The 24,849-nt window shown below is 40.5% G+C and overlaps 2 protein-coding genes across 3 annotated transcripts in view; one reads left to right on the top strand and one right to left on the bottom strand.

The window, feature by feature from the left end:
- akna (AT-hook transcription factor) lies at positions 1-20,275 on the top strand. The gene is made up of 25 exons (XM_053648358.1): positions 1-208; positions 910-1,009; positions 4,508-4,846; positions 5,891-6,074; positions 6,635-7,409; positions 8,307-8,607; positions 9,539-9,613; positions 10,973-11,129; positions 11,226-11,350; positions 11,840-11,899; positions 11,993-12,114; positions 12,215-12,377; positions 12,805-12,980; positions 13,160-13,333; positions 13,450-13,660; positions 14,345-14,448; positions 14,614-14,885; positions 15,060-15,216; positions 16,197-16,373; positions 16,921-17,054; positions 17,318-17,446; positions 17,571-17,690; positions 17,804-17,902; positions 18,702-18,849; positions 19,612-20,275. Exons 3-25 carry the CDS (start codon positions 4,667-4,669, stop codon positions 19,859-19,861), a joined length of 4,293 nt encoding a protein of 1,430 aa, XP_053504333.1. The 5' UTR covers positions 1-208; positions 910-1,009; positions 4,508-4,666; the 3' UTR covers positions 19,862-20,275.
- A 1,701-nt stretch (positions 20,276-21,976) lies between these two features.
- stxbp1a (syntaxin binding protein 1a) overlaps positions 21,977-24,849 on the bottom strand; it is a 31,384-nt gene continuing 28,511 nt past the window's right edge. For both annotated transcript variants that reach the window (XM_053648364.1, XM_053648363.1), the window contains one exon: positions 21,977-23,609. Coding sequence is in view for 1 of the 2 variants with exons in the window: in XM_053648363.1 (XP_053504338.1) it covers positions 23,527-23,609 (83 nt within the window). In the remaining variant the exon portion in view is untranslated. The remainder of the gene's footprint in view (positions 23,610-24,849) is intronic.

Below are 24,849 nucleotides of genomic sequence, written 5' to 3'. Positions count from 1 at the left end.
CGCGTTTGGGTGAAAGTGTTTGCTCCTGTGGTCGCTTGGTGATGGTGGGCGGGAGTCTGGAGTCTGGAGGCAGCTTGTGTGTTGTTGTTCTCTAGGTAACGGAGAGCCGAGGCCTCGGTGTCAACTTCACTGATTTGGGGAAAAAATAATAATAAAGACTATTCTTCTAAACATACATGTGTGTGTGGTTCTGGAAAGCTGAATTAGGGTAAGTTAAGCTTTAAAAAAAAAAAAAAAAGTTCCACTGTGTCTCAAGAGTATTTGTTTTTCAATGGTCTTATGTGTGGTTACTTTTGGTGAGTATTATGTTGTACAGTACTATAGTTTTATTATGGTGCATTATGGGAAGTAATGTTCTACACTATACACATTGACCTTGCTATGGTTTTACACTATGTTTTGGTTTGACCAGCTATAGTTTCCAAATTCCAAGCCAAGCTGATCAAACTGGTAGACCATCTTTGTGAAGGGGCGGTAATTCATTTCCAGCTTCCTTATTGCTTGACTAAATGGATTGCTGTTATAATACTGCTGTATTCTATTTTATTTCTTCAAATCATGTTGCGTTAATAGCGGTAATTCCTAAACAGTTTTCTTTGCCAACAGGTAAACATGGCCAACCAGTTTGAGCAGCTTGTCCCATGTTTTGGCAGCTGGACAAGCTGGATTTTTTCCATCAGGCTTCTTTGTAATTATGGTTATTACCAGTGACGGCTGGTTGTGATATTAAATGGAAGAACTAAAGTCTAATTTCTGTCAATAATTCGACTGATAGGTTTAAGCTGTGCATTTTTTGAGAAGGTCTCATCGACGGCGTAATAAGAACGATTCATGATTTCAAGTGTTTTGAACTGTTTACCAAACATTCATTCATTCACTCATCTTCAGTACGCACTTTATTCCCTACAGGGACACGGCGGATCCAGAGTCTCTCCCGAGAACACCCGGCGTAAGACGCGGATACACCTCGGCTGGAAATCCGTTCCATCATCACAGTTTATCAAACATGGTAAACAGAAACATAGTGTAAATAATCCACCTGTTTGTGTTCGTTACGCTCGCCACTCCCATTTTACATTTCACATGCGTTCTTTCAATCGCTTCTAATGATGTGTTACAGCTATATATTTTAAAAAAAAAATATCCCAAATGGACCCAAAATCTACTGGGTAGTAGATTGACCTGACATGACTGTCACTGATAGGCTGCATGAATATACAGGCTGGGCTAGAATGAAATCAGCCCCAGCCTCACTTCTTCATACCATTCTATGTGCTTTTCTTACACCCGTTGCATTGATGGTGATGGTTGTACTTGGGTCCACACAAGTCCAAAATAATCCTCCTTGAGTCATTTGTTAACAGCATCTTATGTGGACACAAAAAAAAATACGATTACAGAGGGTATCTTGCAGTAACTATGGTTGTTGTTCAAATGATTAAGCGATTGGGCTGCCATTTGTATCCCACTGATATTACATTTACACAAATATTAAGTAAAAGTAAATTTTAGGTAAATAAACTAAACTGTTCGTTTGACCTATATACAACACGTAGCACTATGGAGATATCTGTAATATTGCATTTCCTGGTTCAGGTATATAAATGGGCAGATTTTTTACTGAATAATGGAGACATTGTTTCACAGAGCTCAATAGCATGTACATTACAAATCCGCTTATTGCTAGAGAGCACTTCTAACACTTAACTTAGAGCTTAGCTGCACTCTGCTTGATTGTGTTTTAATTATCTGAACTGCATTAAGAGGTTAAGGTTGAACATGGTGTAGATTCATAGTGTAGAAGGAACAGCTGCACTATCAAGCACGCGTTCGCAAGTGAATACTTTACCAGTTCCCTTGTTGATCTCTAACTAATCAAGCAACTAATCCAGTGAGGTTGATTATTTTCATGCAGCAGCATATTCTGAAGTGTTTCATTCCACTTATAATACAGCAGTTTGCCACGGCTAATCATTTTTAGTGATTAAAGAACGTTTTTATTGTTGTGTAGCATCCACAAAACAAGTTCGTTCCCGTTATCACTTACATTATAGCAGCTATAAACAGTTGTTCCCTCACTACACTCTCTTTTTTTTTCTTGAAGTTAATAAGACAAAAGAAAAATGCAGCTTGTCAACTGAGGAAACCACGAACTCAAAAAAACAAAAACAAAAAAAAAAAACAGCCATTTCAGCGTCTGCGTTTTGTTTTCCGTCTCCGTCCTCAGCCGTGACCCTGAACATAAGTAGCTTATACGTATCTGCTTGGCCTTTCCTACACACTTGCTCGGCATTTGCTGTGTGTCAGCACTGTTGGATGGATACCTTCACTGCTTTAGCAGCCACAACCGCGGGAGTCTTTGACCTGCCAGGCAGCCTGGAGAGTGTTAACAAGCATTTAATTAGCCGGAGTATCATCATCCAGCATGTACTGTAACTCTTCGGCATATAAAGGATTCGCTGTGTTTAGGTATGTGTGTGTTTCTAGAAGCTGGTGTGGTTTACACGCTGTTGTTTTAAGGAGCCGGTTGTCATCCAAGAGAGCCATAATAGTACCATACTGGGTTTAAAAATACTGGTAAGTACTACCACTTCAGCACCGTTTATGTGATACGCTACATTCTTGCTGCTTGCTTATTTAACGAGTGTCGTTGACATGTACACCAAAATGAGAATGAATGGCTTGAGGTGTATTTATGTGATTTACATAGGAAAAGTGGGTATAAGAGTGTGTCAAGGGATGCATTTCTTTTTCAGATGGTGAACAGGTAAGAGGCTTATGTTTTGGTTCTTCCTTTTCGTTATATAGCATTATATAATAGTCTAAAGAATACGCTGCTCGCTCTGCTAGTCTGCGAGATGGAGTAGAAGGATATACGTATATAGTAGCTGTAGTAGTTTGGCTGCGTGTGAAGAGAACCAAAACATTTTTTTTGTAAAGAAGTTCTCAAAATGTGAAGAAATTCAAAAAATGTTTTGTAATTATTTCGTTTTACAGCGCTGTTGGATTCTTGATTCTAATTGTTGATTTATTTTTCTTTAAAGGTAGATCAAGCAGTAATTCCAGCAGTAATTTAAAAAAAAAAAATGACTGGTTTTTATGAATGTACCTGTTCTAATAAAACGGGGAAAGTCTTCACGACCGAGGGTTTCTTGGTAACACTCAAAGCTCAGTCCCTCCAGGATTTCTCGATTTTGCAAAATCAAGCAAACGGCGCAGTATTCGGAGGAGCTTGCAATTTTTTTCAAAATTACCGCAGATTTTCAGCAGATTCGAGCCAAGACGCGTCACGTGACGCCATCACAACGCGCGTTCGGCCAAAACCCTCTTCGATTCACACGTGTGTCGAACATGAGTACAGCTGAAGGGTCTCATTTACCAACAAACATCACTGCGGACGACCGTGCGAAACAATTTGCGATTGCGATTTCGCCCATTCAAATAGTCTTCCACAAAAAAAGCTCAAAATACTCCGCAAATTGCATCGCGAATTTAAAAAAAAAAAAAAGAAAGAAAGCCGCAGCAAAAGCAAGCATTTTTTGGACGCGTCAATCACGAAAAAAAAACCTTTTGTCTTTTTAACTTCACGAGAAGGATATTAGAGAGATTGTGGTGAGAGAGCTAGATACAGCTTGACTGTATCGTTATACGCATTATAACATAAATAATAACAGGAACTAACTTGATTTGTGGACATTCCACCCAAAAAAAAAATGTAAATATAACGTGATAAAAAAATATGATGTTAAAAATAAAGCACAGTGATTAAAAAAAAAAAAAATTGTAGTACTTGGCAAACTGCTGTGGTACCAGAGGAATAAAACATGTCGGTACATGTCAAGAAGTGTTTTAGTCCTTACTTGGACAGCTTTCAAATGCTGGAGCAATACAGTGAAAAACAATTCGGGTTTCTTACGCTTTAATTGATATCCATGCGTGATTAGGCTAAAAATGTACTAACATAAGCCTGTGATTTGCACCACAGAGCTGTTGTGCTGTATAAAATGAATCAACTTCTTCTGACCAATCAGATTTAAGAATGCCGCATAAAGCATTTGAATCTCTTTTAACTATGTTTTTTTTTTTTTGTGTGTGTGTGTGTGTGTGTGTGTGTGTGTGTGTGTCTCTGACATACTCATACTTTACATTCATCAGCACTTGCAAATGTACCAGTAGAAAAGCTGCTATGAAAGGATTTATTTAAATTTGCATACTGGAACAGATGTTTACATTCAAGCAAGCATCTCCTTAATCTGTGTAGTCTTTCATCCCGGTTTGTTAGTGCCGCTCACGACAGAATGACTAGCAGCGGTCATTTAAAGGAGATGTACTTTTAGAGCTGTATCTCTTGGGCTGCCCAGATTTCCTACGAGGCGACTGTTTGTTTTCTTCCTGGTGCTCTTTTAATCCTGTTTAATTATGCTCAGTGGATTTCTTTACTCTGCACTGTGACAGCGTTCTTTTTTTTTTCTTTTCCCTCCCCATTCTTTTTTTTTTTTTCTTTCAGATTTATAGTTTCATCACCTTGGCTATACCTGTTCAAACCACCATCTTAGGCATGACGGGCAAGAGAGAGTCTGGCATGGCGGTTAGTAAGTGGGCCAGTAAGCTACAAATGCGCTTTTTCGATGCGGTGTAAGATTGAGAGAAGAAAACAAGAGGGGGCATGGAGGGAAAAAGGAACACCACCAGAGTGCGGATGCGTGCGTGGACCCCTGCCTCGGGATACTCTTCACCGCCCAGCCCAGTCAGCTCACAGCTCAGCTGGGACGAAGGCAGAGATGAGGATTTCCGGAACCAAATGGATGAGAATGGCATCATAGGTCTGAGAGAGACACAAGAAGAGGTACGCATGTCACGAACATACTTACGTACTGTAGGTCTTGGGTTAAGTACAATGTAACTATGTAATTCAAGCCAGGTTGATGTATATGGTACAATTACAGTGCCATTGTGTCAGTTATATCTACATTGTCCCTAGGCTTTTTCACCATTACAGTACATCAGGTAAACCTACCATATGCAGTACTTTGCATAAGTATTCACCCCACGTTTCCACATTTTGTCCAACCTGGAATTGAAATGGACTTAATTGGGATTTTTACCTTTTGATTTACACAGTATGTTTAACATTTTATTGTGACACAGAAGTAAATTAAACAAAAAGAATACAATTGTTGTTTGCATAAGTATACACTCCACCCTTGGGTCAGTACTTGGTAAAACCACCTTTAACTGCATTTACACCTGGGATAAGTCTCTCTCAGCTTAGTACATCTGTATGCTGATATTATTGCCTCAGATTTCGAAATCCGTTTCGAACCACTCCGGTATAGCTTTGTCAGCAGGCTTAGGGATGTTGTGAACCTCTGTCCCGGCCTCTAGTCTCAAGGAGATTGGAGCAGGTTTTCTTCTAGTATTGCACTGTATTTAGTTTCAAACATCTTGTCCTCAACCCTGTCCCAGCTGAAAGGTAAAGCAGGGTAAATACTTATGCAAAGCACTGTAGTTGCAGTTTTTCAACCCTCTTCAAACGTGAGAGGAAAAGGACCACTATACGATCACCTCTGACCAGATGTTATTTGGATGATCAATCATTCACAGCATAACATTGCCACTGGCCCGGTATGAATGTGGAGCTGGTATGAGTGCCTAAAAACACAGACTTGACCTGCAGCTACACTGATGGTGACTCAAATTGTATGTGCACCAACAAATAAGTACCCATTAGTGTTTTAAAACCCCAACAATGCTGTTCCACCACCCAAATAACAACCACCAGTAGCACCAAATGTGCTACAGACGGTAACTGTAAATGTAGTTATCATGAAGCTCTGTGAATATAAATGATCTGTAAAGCGTGAAATTCACCATCGTATCACCCACTTAGCTGGAGGAAGAAGATGAGGTTGTATTAGAGGAAGAAGAGGACATGTTTTCAGATGTTGGGACTCCAGAGCCTGAAGAAGGTCCACCTACTGCACTGGAACATCTCAGCTGTCACCTGAGTGAGCTGCTGGACTCTGAGCCTCTCACCCAACCCATAGGAGATGACTGTCTCTCACCCTCACACAGTACCAGCCTTTTTATTATTATTATTTATTTAAATTTTGTATTTACGTAGGACAGCAGTATTTAGATCAAATATCTTCATGGTAGTGATGAATTTTGATACTCATAAGGATTTTTTTTTTTTATAATGGCCACTTGTTTACAGAGATGAGGTTTTTACAAGCATGTCCTGTATAAAGAAGAAACGCTTTTTCTGTAATGGAAAGGTTTTTTTTTTTTTTCTAGGGTTGCACATAAGGATTAAAGTGATAATCACTATCACAGTCAGTTTATTCTCAGGCTTTAATTATTCATTATGCTGGGGTATACAAGGAGTAAAACACTTTTTAACCGTTTCTATTTTTACATTTAATGTTGAAATTAAACATCCATGAAACAACTGATTTCCTCTTTATGACTTACATTACAGCAGCTATAAACAGTCGATCCCTCAACAGCCGCTCTTTAAAATAAAGTATTCTCTCTTAAAATTAATAATGCAACTAGTTACTGAGAAAGCGCAAATAATAATGAGATTACTATTAAATGTACATCCCTATATTTTTCTCTGATCTATTTTTAGATGATGTCGAGTATAGTGTTTCTCTGGAGGACTGGAGTGATGATGATGAAGAGAAACTTGACGACGAAGATCAGAAGAGCATTAACGTCCGCAGACCTATCCCACATTTAAGGCCAGACAGAGGTCTGGTTTCGGGAATTACGAACGATGAGATTGAGGAGATTACGACGCATAGAGATGAGTCATATCCTCTTCAAAGGAATATAGACCCCCAGGATAACTGGATGGACAGCCATGATGTCACCAGTCATGAAGGAATGGATAATAACGAGAACAACAAGTCTGATATAGCGACTTTAGAAATGCGCGCACCCTCCCAGAACAGTTGCGATGAGAGGAGTCATGTGTCTTCCTCACCTTCCTTCATAAGCGCTCCTCGGTCCCATGTACGCCCCCCCCTCCCCGAACCGACTTTACAGGAGGAGGCGGCTAACTGTAGGATTGAAGCTGAAACATTTGCAGAGCTAGGTGGGTCTAACAGCAGTCGACTCCACAGCCCTAGAACTTACCAAGCTGTCAGACTGCTGCAGAAGGAAGAGCCTGCGTCTGTACTGAGTATCTTTGAGTCAGAAAATGGTTCGTCTGAATTAGAGCAAAAGTCTGCTGGACCTCGTCAAAGTCGCCATGTTTCCTCTCGTCGAAATATCAATTCTACACCACAGGAGGATTACCCATCTTCCAGCTCTGCACAGCCTACAGCTAAAGCCTCCACGTATGGACGCAGGAGACACCACAGACCCTCCAAAACCTCTCACACTGACCTGAATGATGTGAGGTGGGTTTGTGTTTGTGTATAAGCTTTCTATAAACTATAGACAATGTCACAGAGCAGCTTTACAGAAATGTAGCTCGAGATGTAGCTCTAGATTCCTAATGAGCATGCTTTGACGGTGACGGTGCTGCAAGAACCCTAGAGAGAAACCCATCCTCTTCTGGGTGACACCTGATTTGCGTGCAGTCCTTAGGCACAAATCTGCAGTATCCAGGTGAGATTATTTCATGACGCAAGGGTGAGACCTGGGCTTGAACTGTTTTTGGGAAGTGCAGATCTTGAGGCTATACATGTGGGACCGTCCACAGCAGCAGAAGGCGAGTCACAAGTGCAGAAAGCTCCATTAGGATGAGTCAGGTAGGGCATGACATCAGGCAGCATGAAATTAGCTCTGCTCTCAGCTGGACAGAGTCTCAGCTATGCATCTTTGCCTTAAGAGTCATCTCATAAGGTGAGATGTTTGAACAGAGAAGGCGTGTGGTTGTTGGAAGGTTCAAGGCTAACAAGACCTCCCCATTACTTCCACATTGCAGTTAGTCAGTTACAGTTACATTTATATAGCGCTTTTATAGATACTCAATGCGCTTTACGTAGCATGGGGGGATCTGCTCAACCACCACTAGTGTGTAGCATCCACCTGGATGATGCATGGGCAGCCATAGTGCGCAGACCAGCTATTAGTGGAGAGGAGACAGCGATGTAGCCAATTCTGAGATGGGGATTATTAGGGGACCATGATAGAGAATGGCCACTTCCAGCAGCAACCTTAGTTTTCTCCAGGAGGTCTCCCATCCAGGTACTGGCCCAGCTCAACCCTGCTTAGCTTCAGTGGGAAACCAGGTTTAGAACTGCATGAAGATATGGCTCTGGCAGTTGTTTTTATTGTCTCCGTGTTCTCAGGAAGGGCCAGCTGAGTCACCCGTTACCAGATTTTTCCAAAGTGGAGCCCCGAGTTCGTTTGCCCAAAAGCAGCTACAAGCCCCCGAAGAGTCAGAAGCCTCCTCACAAAGAAGACTCCAAACCGGAAGGTCCTGTAGTGTTCAGATCCCCTGCTGACATTGTGATGGAGGCTCTGTTGAGTAATTCTGAAGGGCCCTCGGATACTGCAGCCCCCACTGTCTCCCAGAAGCCCTTGAATACTACAATGCCTGAGGAGTTCTGGTGCCCTCTGCAGGCCAGCACTATGGTGCAACAGCTTCAGGTATGGCAAGGAGAGCAAAATCCAGTTCTAGTGGTTTGTTTGTGTGTCTGATGCACATATTTGACCGGCTGTGTTTTACATGCATCCTGATAAACCATTAACTACATGACTCATAGCTCACTTGAAATAAGAACATGATAAAACAACAGGTTAATCCCTGTTCTAATTAACATTATAAACAGCCATAAATTGTCCTTCCATTGTCATGTCAAGGAGAAAATAGAAAAACTTCTGGAAAATTTATGACTGTTACAAAGCACTGACACTGGAGACTCCTTCCATGAATGTTAGCTAATCATCTCCCTCACAGCTTCACCTATTATATCTTTCTCTTTAAGTAACAGCATGTTTTTAACGCATTTCTTAGCCAGAGATTATGCTGAGCACATGCTGTACAAGTCGCTGTGATTGAGCTGTTTAGAAGTATTAAAATAAATAAAATGAAAACTACATTGACGCCAGAACTATTTTCTGAGCTGCTGTTATAGAAAATTTAATCAACACCGTCTGACCAAATAAACTCGAGCATTCAACAGCACTGTGGTTATTAAACCGATGGCGAGAAGAAGAAGAATGCGTGTGTCTTCAATTGAATTAAAAATTGTTAGCAAATTGTTGGCAAACTGCTGTGGTATAAGCGCAATAAAGCACTTCAGAACATGCTGTTATTGGGAAATACTAGACTTTGGGATGGAAGAAGTAACGCAACTTTACGTCAGGCCACGTCACACCACCCCATCGACGATTATTTTCCCATAAAAGCATGAACTGATTGTTTTATTTGTTACTTGAAGAAGGTTTTGCTCAGGTCCGATGTGAATCAAAGCAATAAGTAGCACCTCGTTGTGACTGTGGTGTCGGCACTAAATGGATCAAATACACAGCCTATGGGAAAGTAATTCCACATTTTGTCTTCCTTTCTCTCTTATAGGAGGATTACAATAGGCTTCTGACGAAGTATGCGGAGGCTGAGAATACCATTGACAGGCTACGTTTGGAAGCTAAGGTTTGATTTTTCTTGCAAATATGAATGGAATTGTGCACGTCAATTAAGTCAACTTTGGTTCCTAGAAAATGGAAAAGTCCAAGGGGAGTAAATATTCATTTAGGGCACTGTACAATCCAGTGCTGTGTGGCACGGTGATTAATAGGATGAAAACAGGATGTGATGTCATGCTCCCTGACAGCGTTATTTAGCATGTCATTGACTGACCCTGTGTCTGAAATGGTGCAGTGCCTTTCACTTCCTTTCTGTTTCTTTTACTTTCCTTTCTTTTTCCTTCCAAGCATATAAACTACAGTGTTTCTAGGGAACATTGTGCACTAACCTACTGTATTGCAATGCATTTAAGAATTTCGCTGGCAAAGGGGCATAAAGTGCACTAAATACAGTGGAGAGATTGTGGATTTGATCCAGCGATTCCATTTTACAGACTGAACACTTTTATTTATAGCACTCAGTGTCTTGGTTGCTGTTCTTCCATCTGGCTGCATTTATTGTTGTGCTAATTACAAGGAGCTTACCCCCCCAGCCCTCATGCCCTGGCCATCTGTCCTTCCTTTTATAGGTATAAGGATGTAGGATGTAGGCGACAGCATGTCATTCGTTCTACTGAGACACCACATTGGTTCTACAGTTTCTTAAGAAGTGTACACATTAGTGAACTTTAAATAGTAAGGGAGAATGCGATTGAAATTGGTAGTTCCTGTAGTGGTGGGGGGGTCTGCTCAGTGTAATGTATATAATGGAAAGTGGAAGGGTGGTGTGTTACTCCAGGCACAGGGGTCACATAGAGGTAAATGCTGGTGTGATATAGTGTCTGAAAGTCTTATCGAGAAGGAGCAGTTATCCTGTCACCTTCTACTGAGGCATTTGCTGACTGTGTGTGGGGGGACACAATTTCCAGACATATTCATTGTCAGAGTGTGCGTTTGGGTACAGTTGCGGTCATAAATTTCTATACGCCTTGCAGAATCTGCAAAACGTTAATACGTTTTGTTTTTTGTTTTTTAAAAAAAAAGAGATCATAAAAATTGCATTTAGTTTTTTTTATTCAGTCCTGCCCTGAGTAAACTATTTCACGTAACATATGTTTGCATATAGTCCACAAGACACAATAATAACTGAATTTACACAAATGAACCAGTTCAGAAGTGTACATGCGCTCGATTCTTAATACCGTGTGTCGTTACCTGGATGATCCACGACTGTTTTTATGTTTTGTGAGAGTTGAGCATGAGTCCCTTGTGTGTCCTACATTAAGAGCCCGGGGGTGTAAACTTTTAAACAGGTGTAAATTGTTATTATTTTGTCTTCTGGGAAACATGTAACTAAGCAACGAAAAATGAATGTGTAATCTGTCAGGTTTGCCTGTACTCGGATCCTCCCAAACCCATCCAGCCTGCTCTGTCAGGTGTTTTGAAGGAGGGGTCAAAGGTTATGACCCTGAGTTTTCCCCAGGCTCAGAGGGCACAGCTGGGAGCGGACGCTGTCCGGCCGATCCAGCAAAGGCTCGGCTCGGGTGAGAGCAGTTTATTAGTTCACACAGTAGTAAATTGCAGATGAAGCAAAGCGAGCAGGAAAATAATTGGATTCTGTCGTTTTTACGTTGTGAAAGCTACCAGAGAGACACCCGCTCGCCCGTCCTCTGTAGACTCTTTTTCTTCCAGCTGGTGTGAATCTGCTGCTGCATCTCCACTAACCGAGGCACTCTCCAAGCAGATGGCGAGATTTCAGCTACAGGTGTTGACATTTTAATACCTCTTTTCTCCCTGCATTACAGTGTAGACTAGGTTTTGCACTGCGATTCATTTTTACCATTTCATCTTTTCCATAGTGGGGAAAAAAAATGCTGTTAAATTAAACTGATAAACAGCAAGGCATCGAATTGCACAGTAATTACATTACGAGTGACATTTCCAGCTTCAATAAATGTGCAAACATAATCCATAGTCATACTGCACTATGTAATGATGTACCAGTTCTTAAAATGCACTCGTGGACATTCTGGACCTAAGAGCGCGCAGCATGGAAGCTCGTGCCCATCAACAGGGCCCACCTTGTAGCTCAGTGTGACTAGAGACAGTGTTAGTTGACTAGTCTCTGCAACCCCTAAAGTATACTTAATGCACCGTACATATTTACCATCAATATAATTTAGTTTTATTTGGCGTACATTAAATAAAATGTCATCATCTGACCCGTGTGAAATCTGATCATTGTTTTGCTCAGGTTAATGAGTTTGAGAAACTACTAAAGAGCCAAAGACTTCAACCTAATGAGCAGACACAGGTACCATCATTCTTACGTTTTTACGTATAGGACGTGAATGTGTGTGTATCTGCGATGTTATCTGCCTGCTAACACGCTATTGTTTGTGAACAGGGGTTGTCTCAGCTGGCCCAGGGTCAGGATTCGATAGAAAGGGCTTACCTTGCCGCTCGAGATAAGCATCAACAACTGCAGAGGCAAACAGGAGGGAAGTCAGGACCTTTTGACCCTGACAGGTGAATACTGAGCACTTTCTATAGATACGCAGCACCGTATTCGAGACTTTGTACATACGCAGCACGTAAGTCATTTCTATGTTGCGCTTCGTATTTTTAGGGAACTCGAAAGTCTGATATTTCAGTCGGGGTTACAATTGGAGGACCTGAAGGAGTGGATAGACCAGTCGGAACGTAATCGGCTCATAGAACCTACCCCGAGCGACCCCCCTCACTCCCTTCAGCCCTGCGTGTCTCTGAAAGAGACAGAGCCGCAGCCCGAGGTACTCTAAACTCTGTCACTGACCCACTCTCAGACATCTACGGGGCAGTGTGAGAATTATAACCTTCCTCTGGGCACTAGTAGTGTCATGAGTAATTCACATCTGAAAAGAAAGCAGTGCAAGAAAAATAAATGCAGGTTTCAGGGTGAACACAAGGTGGTGCTGTGGCGACGCAACAACATCCAGGTTTACTCTACGAATAAGTAGGTTAAAACCTGAGGAGTCGTTTAATCCACAACTGATATTTTACATAAAATATCAGCTAAAATTAGTAATACCATACTAGATTATGTTTAATTAATTGAGGAAGCAGCAACCTATAATGATAATTACTATATGATAAATTGTGTAAGCTTATTCAGTATGCTCTTGTACTAGTGTTATTGGTTGTATGGTGCTGACCTTCTGCTCATCTGTCTCTGGTCAGAAACCCGCCGCTGCAGCTCATGCAGAGGTCATGGTCGGCTTGGAGGTGAGTTCTGTCAGTGGGGAGAGCGATGGAGGCAGAGAGGACGACGAAGAGGACATGCGTCCATCTGTCCTCCGTCCACTGAACCGCAAACATCAACGTGTGGAGGAAGACTTTAGCAACCTGATGGATCGGTAAGAGCTTTAAGACCACATGAAAACCAGTACATCTGTTTAGTGGCTCTGCGTTAATCCAAGCATTTGATGCTTGATCCACACTAATGTGTAGCTCTGCTCAAGTAGCTGAATATTAAACACTTGTCGCTGTACTGTTTTTTTTTTTTTTTTTTTTTTTTTCTTTCTTTTTTGCTCAGCTACCAGAACTTCAGGGATTTTTCCAAGGTCCTAGACAGAGACCAGGCTGATGTGGACCAGGATTCCTCGGCGTTAAGAGATCATTCTCCTCACCCTGCCAGTATTGATAGGATAGAAATTGAACAGCAGTGGAGAAGCAAAGACGAGAGGGACTCGAACAAACCTCTCCAGCCGTGAGTCTGGTTGTTACAAGAAAAATAATCAAAATGGAATTTAAAAAAAATAATAATCAACATGTAAATGATATAAAACAGTTTACTCTCGTTTTCTCTGTCGTTCTATCTCTTAGACAGCCAACGGCAGACTCTCTCTCAGGCCCCTCTTGTAGCTCACATGTGTGTAACTCTATGGAAACTCTCCCAGAGGCCTCAGCTTCAGCATTACCAAGGAAACAGGGCAGTGGAAGGAGAGGTAGCATAAAGTCCCGTAGCAGCCTGGGAGAGAGAGCAGCCATGGGAAGAAGGGCCTCTAAAGAGAATGCACTGAGAGCACAGCTTCAGGTCAGTAAGAGACTGATATCAGATATTTAAGCCTTATGTCACATTATACACTCAACTCCAGAATTAATAACTCCGTTCAAAATAAAAATTGGGCATAAACAATTGGGTAGGATACCTACCTTTTTTCCTCTTTAAAACATCATTATAATCAGAATGTTTTCTAGGAATTCTTTGTCACATTTACATCGTAGAAAAGGATGAATTTAATATTTAATTCCTCTCAGTCTCCAGAAACTGTTTTTGGAGTATACATATGATTTTGCACACCCCTTCGTAGTGTTACACCCATCACCATAGAGTCCACTAAAAATACATAAAATATAATGACGCATAATCCAGTCATAATAAAAGGTTTCAAATATCTCCAGTTCAAAACAGAACGGTTAAGGATCATTTGGCAGGAATTGGGCACTTTTATATACGGTCACTTCCATGACAACAAGCTGTTTTTACAGTAGTTGAGTTGCACAGAAGAATCTGTTGCTGAACCTGAACCGAGCACCGAGTTTGTATCCTGCCTCCCCCTCGCACATTTGACAATATTATTCGTTTCATATATTCATCTTGACTTCTTGTTATGAAAGCTGCCAATATTTATGGAGTTCCCTGTATTCCATTGTATGATCATTCTTATTGAAAGACACTTCTAGAGAGCTGTATTTTGTTGTCCTTATGGGATTGTAGGATGGCGTGGTAACTCCAGAAACAGATAGCGGGTTCGTGGGCTCAGAGAGCAGTCGACTGACACCTGCAGCACAAAGCCCTGTCCAGCAGAGGGCAGCAGTGAGGTGGGCTGCGCTTCCACTGCAGAGCTTCTCTATTCATCTCTTTCTGTGCTCACTAAACACATACGTTTTCTATTTGCTGTTGATTTCACATGTTTTAGGCAGGTTGCCCTGTGTGTGTGTGTGTGTCTTTACTCTTACTCCACCCTCTTTTCCTGTTTCCTCCAGGGCGACAAGGCCATCTGTCTCGCAGGAAAAGTGCCAAATAAATCCTAAGTCTAGCTCTCGAGCACACACACAGCCCTCTTTAGATCCCTCTAGAGCCCATGCCATTGCCTCTGGAGGTGCTCCAGGATCCTTGGGGAGAAGAGGAGAGGCAAGGATGCGGCACATTCCCAGTCTGTCTACTTCTAGCTCCCCCGCCTTGCGCTGGCCCAGCACACCTCTCCAGCCTTGGCCTAGTAGCGGCGTTAGCGAGCTGGAGCAACAGAGTGAATGTGGTAAACGTTATTCACAGCACGTCACACGGCCCTGTCGTACACTTTAACTGAATATATAAACAGGTCAGCGTACTAAAGAGCTGATCTGGAGATGTATAATTGGGTGGATGTCGAGTTTCCTGTATTTATTCCTCTATTCCTGTGCACCGACCTCTCTCATGCATTTTTCTTTAGCCCATTCCATATCAGAAGATGGAACACGACAGGGTGACCGACCCGCACAGCCGTCCAATCAGGATCCGTCTTATTTCAGAAGCTCCTCCCTCACTGCACCGTATCACCATGGTGACCACCTCAAAGCCCAAAGTTCTGGGCAGCTGGCGAATCACCAGTGAGTCTCTTCATAGCTGCCACAGGGATTGTAGCACAAAGAAGCCAAGATTTCTGCCTGCTGCAGAGTGGACACACTGAAAATAGTGCACTGCAGTGTATTATTATGAGGAGAAAGTCCACAGTGGAGTAATGAATATTATCTTAGCGATTTATTTTCTCACGGGCATAAGGTTACATGTCGTCCGATTTACTAATTTACACTACCGGTCAAAAGTTTGTGGACAGTTGACGGAAATGCTTCTCATGATCTTAAAAACCTTTTGATCTGAAGGTGTGTGATTAAACGTTTGAAATCGGTGTTGTAGTGCCGACATATTCATTTCTTTCGTTAGAAAACGTAACATTTTATTTACAAAAAAATCTTTTTTTAAAACGTACGAATATGAAATTTTGACGTATGCAAATGAATTTTTCGGAAATATTCCGAAAAGCAGCCGATAAGAGTCCAGCGTCGGTGTGAACTCCTTTTAATACTCCTTTGGATTTTTTAACGCAGCATAATTCCCATAGTTCCATTTGCGTTACTCCATTTGTGTTACTTTATTATTATTATTCTAAAAATTTTAATAAACAATGAGTTTGTCTAAACTTTTGACCGTTAGTGTATAGTATCTTATGATCTTAGGTATGTGGGTTGTAGCTTAACTGATATACATGATATAAGGAATTAAGGACAGTATTTTAAAATTATCCATCTTCTATTGTTTTTTTTTGTTGTGTTTGTTTGTTTGTTTTTTTACAGTCATTGAAAGTTGATTATCTTGAGCACCATAATTGGGGAGGTATTTATTTTTAACTGCTTTTACCACATGCTGTGTGAAATTGCATGGTGTGGTTGACCCCAAAAACAGCATGCTGTGTGCCGTTAGTGCATCTTTACCACATCTTACGTCAAATGTAGCTTGGCATCTGCAGTTATGCTGTCTTTCAAACCCACACTTCCATAAACTCCTTTGTTTTGTGTTTTTTTTTTTTTAGCGAGGCCATTGAGTCTCTTCAGGCAGAGGTGCACAGACTCAGGGAGCACTTAGAGGGAACTCTCAGGACAGCCAGTCCTCCCCATCGTGTGAGAGTGCCCCCTTCTCCCTCAAAGGACATTAGAGACCATGCACCTCCTCACACATCTATACCTCATCCACGGCAGCGTGATTTCAGGTATCTGTCTTCAGAAACACTTTCTCTTTCTCGCACCCTTGTCAAACAGTTCTTCAGGTGAAAAACGAAGGACAGTGTTGTAAATACCGCACACTTAAGCATATTTCGTACCAAGGCGGTTTCCTTGTTTGCTTGCTACCTTGCCAAGTACCTAAAGCAAAGTCGTAGCCTTGTGACGGTGACACCGTATGGGCAGAGCTGGGTGGAGTAGTCAAAAATTTTTACTCAAGTACATGTAAAACTACTTATAAAAATAATTACTCGAGTAACAGTAAATGTAACGATACTAATAATTACTTGAGTATGAGTAATGGATTATCCAATGAGAAGACTACTCAAGTAGCAAGTTACTGGTTACTTCGGATCTGATTAGGATAAAGGGAAAATCCTGGATCTCAGACTACATGCAGAACAGTAAGTCACACCATATCGGTTCTCGGCAAGGAAACAGGAACATTCCGCTAGATCTGAAGGAACGCACCCTGGCAGTCCTCCCGAGGGAACATACGTAACCTTCCGTTTCCATGTGTGGAATTTTTTTTTACAGGTCTTTGGAGAGAAAGACGGCTGGCAAGAAAGAACCAAGAGAGAGTGGGGGCACTTTAAAGGGGGAACAAGAAAGAACTATACCAAGGAGGAGATCAGCATCCGTGCCCCGCCTCAGACCACAGACAGATTCCAGTGTGTAGAGTTAATGAACACGTAGCAGTCTTAATATTGAGCTTTAAAATATGAGCACATTTTCTCATATTAAGTAGAAATAATATGTGTAGCGTTAGTATGTGTCAGGAATTTCAACATGTATTGAGGAAAAATGTAAAACCAGGTAACTAGTAACACGCGTATAATGGAAGAATTCATTGTTACTATTAACTAATTAATAACACTGTATTATTGGTGTTTACCTACTCTCATGTGTTCTATATTTAAAAAAATGTATATAGGTACAGATTCGGAGCATACCCAGTCTGAAGACATGACACCGAAGCACATCCGAGCATCGCTTTTGATGTCACACACGACCCGGAGAGCGAGGGCTGAAACTAGACGAAGCCCAAAGACCCACACAGATGGTAAGAGAATGTGGTAGCCTACGCACGCACTGTATCTGCGAGCTTGTGGTAACGCTCTCGGGTACAGATTTCGGTTTTTGCTAATCACAGAATAAAATGAACAGTAGTGTATTTTCCACTAAAGGCCAGAAGCGTAGCATATCTGCTGAGAGATCGGATGCGAGAAAGGATGAGGCCGAAAGCAGAGGAAGGCCAGTACCTTTGTGCTTGAGCTGCTTGGCACGACGCAACAGAACCTCTGGATGTAAACGTTTTTCTTTTTTCGTTTCCATTATGCGATCTGTCCTCCCTCTGCTCCTGTATTGTTTAGTCACTTGTGCATTTCTGACTCTTTTTTTTTTTTTCTTGTTTTTTCAGGTCAAGCAAGAAACGTTAGCTCACCTAGTCACACTCGTTACTACTCTAATCACTGTCCCCTGTGTGGAGCAACAAACAGAGAGACAGTCCTCAGAGCTGGTCAGAAATTACATTATTTATACTTACTTATACTTCATTGCACTTCTTTTTTTTTTTTTTTTTTTTTAATAAAAATGCTCAAAATAATAAGTATAAAATAAAAGTTCTCCATTATCATGGTGGTTTTCTGTTATAGCAGTTTTACCAAACACACAGGGCAGGGGTAGGGGTGTCGAACTCACAGCTTCGTTACACACAGTCCAATGTCAGTGTCAATTAAAAAGTTTTTGCCATCGTGTAAGTATCCACCTCCTGTTGCTGTGAAACCACTAAATTAGTTCTTTTGGAAAGAGATATGGTTATATTGTCAGCTTATTTAGCTTGCTAATGAAGAAGTATGTATCGTTAGCACATGTTGTAAGTGACAGTACAGTATGTAACTCATGTAAAGGTTGAGTTACATGTGAGGTTATTGCTTCTGAATAAAAGGGCTCTTTTTTTAATCTTTTTATTCTCTTACGGGCCACAGATCCTAAATTCATTTGGCAGGCTGGATTAGACACTTGGCTGTAGAAGCTTAGGCTGTATGTCTGACACTCCTGACATAGAAACTTGGTGTGTTTTGTGCATACTCCAGCTTCGCAGTACACAACCAGCTAGTTGTAACCCGATCACAGTGAAGACTTTGCTTAATCAGGCATTGATTAGAACCCAGTATGGAAACCTACAGCTGTAGAAAGGCACCACGTATATTTTATTTATTTATTTATTAAATATTGATCTTTCCAGGTTCATTAGGATAAGATCCACATGCAGGGTGATGTAAAGTTATATATCATTTACTGATATCTGATTTCAGGAAAACAAAGCTCCATGCAGAAGGAAACTCGGCCAGTGAGGTCCACACACATGCAGACGGGGGGTATGTACCTGGCAGTAGCACCTCCCCCTCCAGTGATTGGCAGCGTGCCTGTGCTCCAGTGTGTGCCGGTCTGTCCTTCAGTCCTGTGAGTAGCTCAGGATAACCATCTTCATCTTTCTTAATCAGGTCAACGTGGACAGTGTTGGATTCTATAAAACAAATAAAAAGTGCTATCTATAAAGAGACATAGTTTCCGTGGCTGTATTTAATCCATCTGTGTTCTCTATAGTCAAAGAGGTCAAAAGAGCAAAAATACTTAATAAATAGGCTCATTTATTAATAGCTAGTAATACACTGGATGTTAAATTATGGCATTCTAGAAATACAAGTTGTTGGGTTTTTTTTTTTTTTTTTAACTTTTTCGATCCCTGGAACTTTGTGATAAATTCTAATTCATTACAGACAGCTTAGACAGACATGCTAATAATACTTAGAATTGTGACCAGGCTGTATGTTTATGTACGAGAAAATATCAGGCTGTATATTCATGTACGAGTGTATATTTATGCCTAGACCTTTCACGGTCACTTACTAATTTAAAGACAAGCCTAAATTGAAATGGATCTTATTACCTTCTCGTATTAATAAGCAAACCACTCCGACATTTGTATGCTTCTTAAATCTTCCGTCAAAATGCCATGACTTGTTGCTTCTAAAAATAATCCGATGGTTTACCTATGTGAACATGAACACACGGAAAGCAAAAAAAATGTTTATATATAATGGATTGTTTCCCACAATCTAATTCCGGTAGAAAGTCCAGCCATCTTGGGAACCTGACGTGTTAAATATTCAAAATTTGTTAGAATTGACTTTTTAACGTACTTTGACCTCCTCTGTCCTGCAGCTACTACTCCAGCCCTGTGGTGTCAGCCTCCTACCAAAAGCCTCTTTACTTTTCACTCAGTGACGGGAAAGGCTACAGGGGTCACCGTAGGCGCTCTCAATCTGTAGACGCACAGCGCTCTCTCAACCGTTCTCTGGAGCGTGCCATCGCCACCGCCAGTAGCGTGAGAGAGATGTCTCAGCGCATGGTGCACTCTCTCTCCTCAGGACTGCATCACATGAGCCCACTCACAAAATCCTGCACCTACTGACGCTGCACCACTGCTCCCAGGTGACCTCCAGAGAAGCCAAACTGCAGCTTGTAGACACCTAAAACGTTCTTGACGTGAGATTGGTAACGGATACACACATGGCAGCTATACTGTGAAAAGCTTCACTTATTGCACTGTTTACAGCTACACGGCCATTTCGTGAAAAGCAATTTCATAAACATTTCAGATATTGGAAATACTATACGTAGGGCTTTTGTTGGTGTCTATGATATTTTGTACTGGGAAATATTCTTCTACATTTCTGCACTAGGTTTTATTAATGCCGTTTATGCACAACATTTGATTACAAATGATTTCTTAAATGTGCTGCATTTTGTAATAAATAGTCTACGTCTGTTTTCATAATGGAAACTGATGCTTATTGGACGGTTAACAATTTGGGGAATTGTTTGTTTGGTAGTTTTGTTTTATATTATTTATGGTACAGGTCATAAGTTTACATGCGCCTTGCAGAATCTACACCGATCATCCTGTTCAAAAGTTTACATCCCCCCCTAGCCTAAGGCTCTTAATGTAGTGTGTTGCCTTCTTGAGCATCGGTGAACGTTAGCACCTTTTGTAATAGTCGTGTACGAGTCCCTCAGTCGTCCTCAGTGTGAAAAGATGGCTCTCAAGATCATATAGTCGCTGTTGGAAAGGGGTCAAATATGCAGAAGATGCTGGAAAAGCAAAGAATGTGCAGGACCTGGAGGATGTTATCTGAAGAACAGTGGGCAGTTTAACTGCTCAGGACAAACAAGAGACTCATAAACAACTATCACAAAAATCATCCAGGTAACGAAAAAAACACACGGTATTAAGAATAAAGCGTATGTAAACTTTTTGAACTGGTTCATTTGTGTAAATTCAGTTCTTATTGTGTCTTAACATTTGTTATGTGAAATAGTTTATTCAGGGCAGGACTAAATAAAAAACCAAATTTAAATTTAATTTTTATTTTTTTACTTGTTTTTTTTTTTTTATTATTCACATTTTGCATGATTCTGCAAGGCGTCTGTAAACTTATGACCTCAACTGTATGTTGCTTGTTACTTGCTTTGTGTCCTTTAAAATGAGTTTTGAAAATGCAGTACCTCATGGGCTCCAGGGTGTCGCAACGCATCACAGGTTCGAATCCTGACGACGACGCTGCACCAAGAAAGCAAAATCGGCCATGCTCTCTGAGCGGGTGGGATAGTGTTAATCTCAGAGTGACACTAGCCGATCGTGACTATCTGTGAGCTGATGTATGCGGATGAGGGTAGATAGCACTTTCCTCAGAGTGTGATGCACTGCTCTCTGACGCAGCGTGATGTAGAGGAAGCATGTGTTAGCCTTTACTAACATGTGGCTGGGAATTGGTAAATGGAGTAAAAAAAAAAGTACATCTAGCAGACTTTAAGACACCCAAAGTGTACTATTATATATTTTTTTTTTTTTTAAAGCTAAGAGGTACTATTACCACTTTATTCTAACTTCTGACAATTTTGTCTGATAGAAGATGAGTCTTATGGATAATAGAACATAGCGTTTAGTTACGAAGCATCAAAGCGGAGTGTGCAAACGTGTTCAATTCATCCATACGCAGTTTAATCTAATCATTAACGTATCCTTTGAGAAACGACTGTGACCCTACAATGCGACTGTGGAATAAATTGATTTTGAACGCGTAGATCTGTTAATACTCGCTAGAATGAATTTCTCTTTCGGTTTTTGGACAAGTGGATGATTTCGAAAGCAGAAATGTTTGTGAAGAAATCCTGCACGTTTTTGTACTTTTGTACCATTATTAGAAAAAAACAGTTATTAAAATGGCTCTTAATACTTCCTTCAGTCGTTCCTTTAGACATAATTCAGCATCGTTTCTTGACTATACTGACCTTGAGAGTGTTGTTGCTGCAGGTATTTGGACGCTTTCCAGAAACACTTCCTCAGGTAAGATGAATGATGTATTACCCTGCTATCACAGACCCTGCATTATTATTATTATTATTATTTATTATTATTATTATTATTATTATTATTGCACTTTTACACATAAGCTCGCACGCCGAGTTTCACTTCAATTCACTCCTGCTGATATGCGTGTAGAAAAATTATACCGATTCTTTGCAGTAATGGAAGCCAATTTATTGGACAGTCTTATTACATCAGTACACATCAAGTTTACTTTTGTTTGTGCTTCAACGCTTGCAAACATGAAATCCCAGCAAAGATAAACAGGATTGAGACAGACTAAACTTTTATTAATGAATATTTTTTTTCTCTGATAAATAAATTTGATATAAATCTAGTAGACACACTCGGTGCTTTTACAACAGCAAACCAAAAATAAAAGGACTAAAAATGAACAAGCATTCGCGTCACAGAAAACCCATAGTGCATTATACAACCTGGTTGCCGGAGCAGAGGAATAAAATAGGAATAAATAGAACGGGAAGTAAAAAAAAAAAAAAAAAAAAGAATATGGGATTACATCTCTTTGCGAAGCCATTCACCAGTGGAAGAGTTACGCTGCACTAACGAACAGACAAACCAAATATAGATCGTTGCTAATTAAATCTTCTTTTTTTTCTGTTACTACTACAACTACGGTACAGCTCGAACATCACAAACACATTGGCTTTGTATTATCGAGAGAAAAAAACAAAAGTACTACTTCACAGTCAGAAAAGTCAACAGGGAGACGGTAAAACATCAACATATGGCATATACAACATCACACGACTCAGTGCATGGCCCGGTTAAACATCGTTTACTAGCCAATGATAAGACTTAATCGGACAGGATACGATACTGAAGTACAGCTGGCCCTTTTTTCTGTTGAGAGTATTCTCAAATTGCAAGCAATGGCCTTTTTGACACTAAAACGTGAAATTCTCTGCAGAGCAATCAAATAAAAGGTCCTGGCGAGTAGATAGAGCCAGATCTGAGGCCGATCGGCGAGGGCCGATATTTGCATTCTGGAGCTATTTACATTTGACGTTTGACTCATCAGTTTTTCTCATCAACTGCTTTGGTTTCCCTCAGCAGATTCAGTTCAGTCAGTGTCAAAATCACTAGCTTTCTTTTTTTTTTTTTTTTTTTTCCCCCCCCTCCTCCCCCTCAGATTTCAAAATGGCCACAAATAAGATTCCATGGCATGCATGACTATGAATCTAAAACCAGAGCGTTCAGCATACAGCATGACGAATGACAGGATTTCGTCGTAAAGCAAGAGAAATGATATGATTGAATGAAGTTCTCGACTGGCGCTCACATACAAACGACTTGCTTGTCCCTCCCCCATCCACAACCATGATAAAATCACACCAATGATTCTAAGATTCTACCATTTACACATTTCCGAGCATCCAATATCAGTAATATTATCAATATTTGGTTCTTTCTGTTTCAAATGGCCTTTGATATTTAAACCTTATTTCAACAGTTTAAACATTTGCATCCATTGTAAAACATGAGAATACTTACAATGATTCTTTTGCTTTTCAACATACTATATATATTTATATATATATTTATATATCTCATTTTTTAAGTCAGTGTTTCCATTGTTTTTTGTTTTTTTTTTCTTTTACATTTTTCTTTTCAGGCAAGATGCATACACATTAATATAGGAGCAGGGGATTTGGGGCGATCAGATAGAAGAGAAGAGAGGGAGGGTTTTAGCTTGTCTGATCCTCGTCTGGTTTGTTCATGGTCTTGAGTGCATCCAGGAGCACGGTAGGGGTGACGACAGTGGTTGAGCCTGCAGGAGTGACGGCAGCCATGGAGAAACAGACAATATATGCACACGTTAGAACTATACAGGCAAATCGGCTTACCTCTAAATGTGTTTTCAGCTGTTGTATCTACTCCACGTAAAGATCGTGTAATGTCACGAACCGAAGAACGAAAAGGTTTTAGGAAAACTTTAAACACTAACTGGAATGCAGGAGATCAAACGCTTAAAAATGAGGGGAAATGACGTCTTCAATATGGCCGCACGTCGTGAACGTGTCACGAGACAAGGTAAAAATTTGTAGAGGCACTACGACAGACGTAGTGGGGAAAAAACCCAAACCCAGAAAGAAAAAAAGAGGGTGAAAATCTACTCCATTCATGTGACGTCAATTCAAGAGTGGATCTGAATCTTTTTTTTTTTTTTTTTTTTTTTTAGATAAATAGCTGAAGACACATTTCTTCTCAAGAAGAAACAATAGGTTCACAATTAATCAAACATTTGTGCCACCTGGAATTCATTTTATTCATTTATTTTTTCATTATTATTATTATTGTGGTTCGAGTCTCAAAAAATGTCAAAAATGATTATGAAAAATTCTGAACTTCTCATAGCCCAGCTGGAACAAATGCTTGATTCAGTTCTCGACATCCTTTCAATGTACGGTTCACGTGTTTGTTTCTGTAGCAAAGCTGCACATTTCCTTTTACTTATATTCTAAAAGAAAAATAATTTCACTGTAAATAATTGTAAATTCTAAAACAAACTCAAGTCATGTTTATAGTGGCTAAACACGTCGGACCATTTACGCTTAGATGATTATTTACAGAATTTCAATCATCAAAAACTGCTGTATGGCACCATTATAATTGAGTAGGGATGGAAATCCAGAGTTGTGTCAGATTTTTGGATCAAATTTAGTCCTTAAACCACATACATACCTTTCTGTCCTTTAACCACCCGGACCACATCAAATAAACATGCAGCTTTACTGAGCTCTGGCTAGAATCACAATGAACTCTCTAACACCAGCTAGATGAAACGACTGGAATAAAAAGCCAGAACAGAAACAAACTTTATTTGTGGAGTATAAAATGACTGAATAGTTCAGTAGGTGTTGAATGTATGCAGTATGGGTTAGGGCTGGCATACTGCAAATGGTGATCGCTATCATTTAGAAAATCCAGAAATAATAAACCAATTTTTAAAAAGGGGGGGGATATATAAAGAGAATATAGCTTTAGCACACGGTTCACTAGGCAACTAG

Source organism: Ictalurus furcatus, chromosome 18 (genome assembly GCF_023375685.1).
Source record: "Ictalurus furcatus strain D&B chromosome 18, Billie_1.0, whole genome shotgun sequence".
NCBI lineage: Eukaryota > Metazoa > Chordata > Actinopteri > Siluriformes > Ictaluridae > Ictalurus > Ictalurus furcatus.
This window is presented reverse-complemented; position numbering and strand designations above follow the sequence as displayed.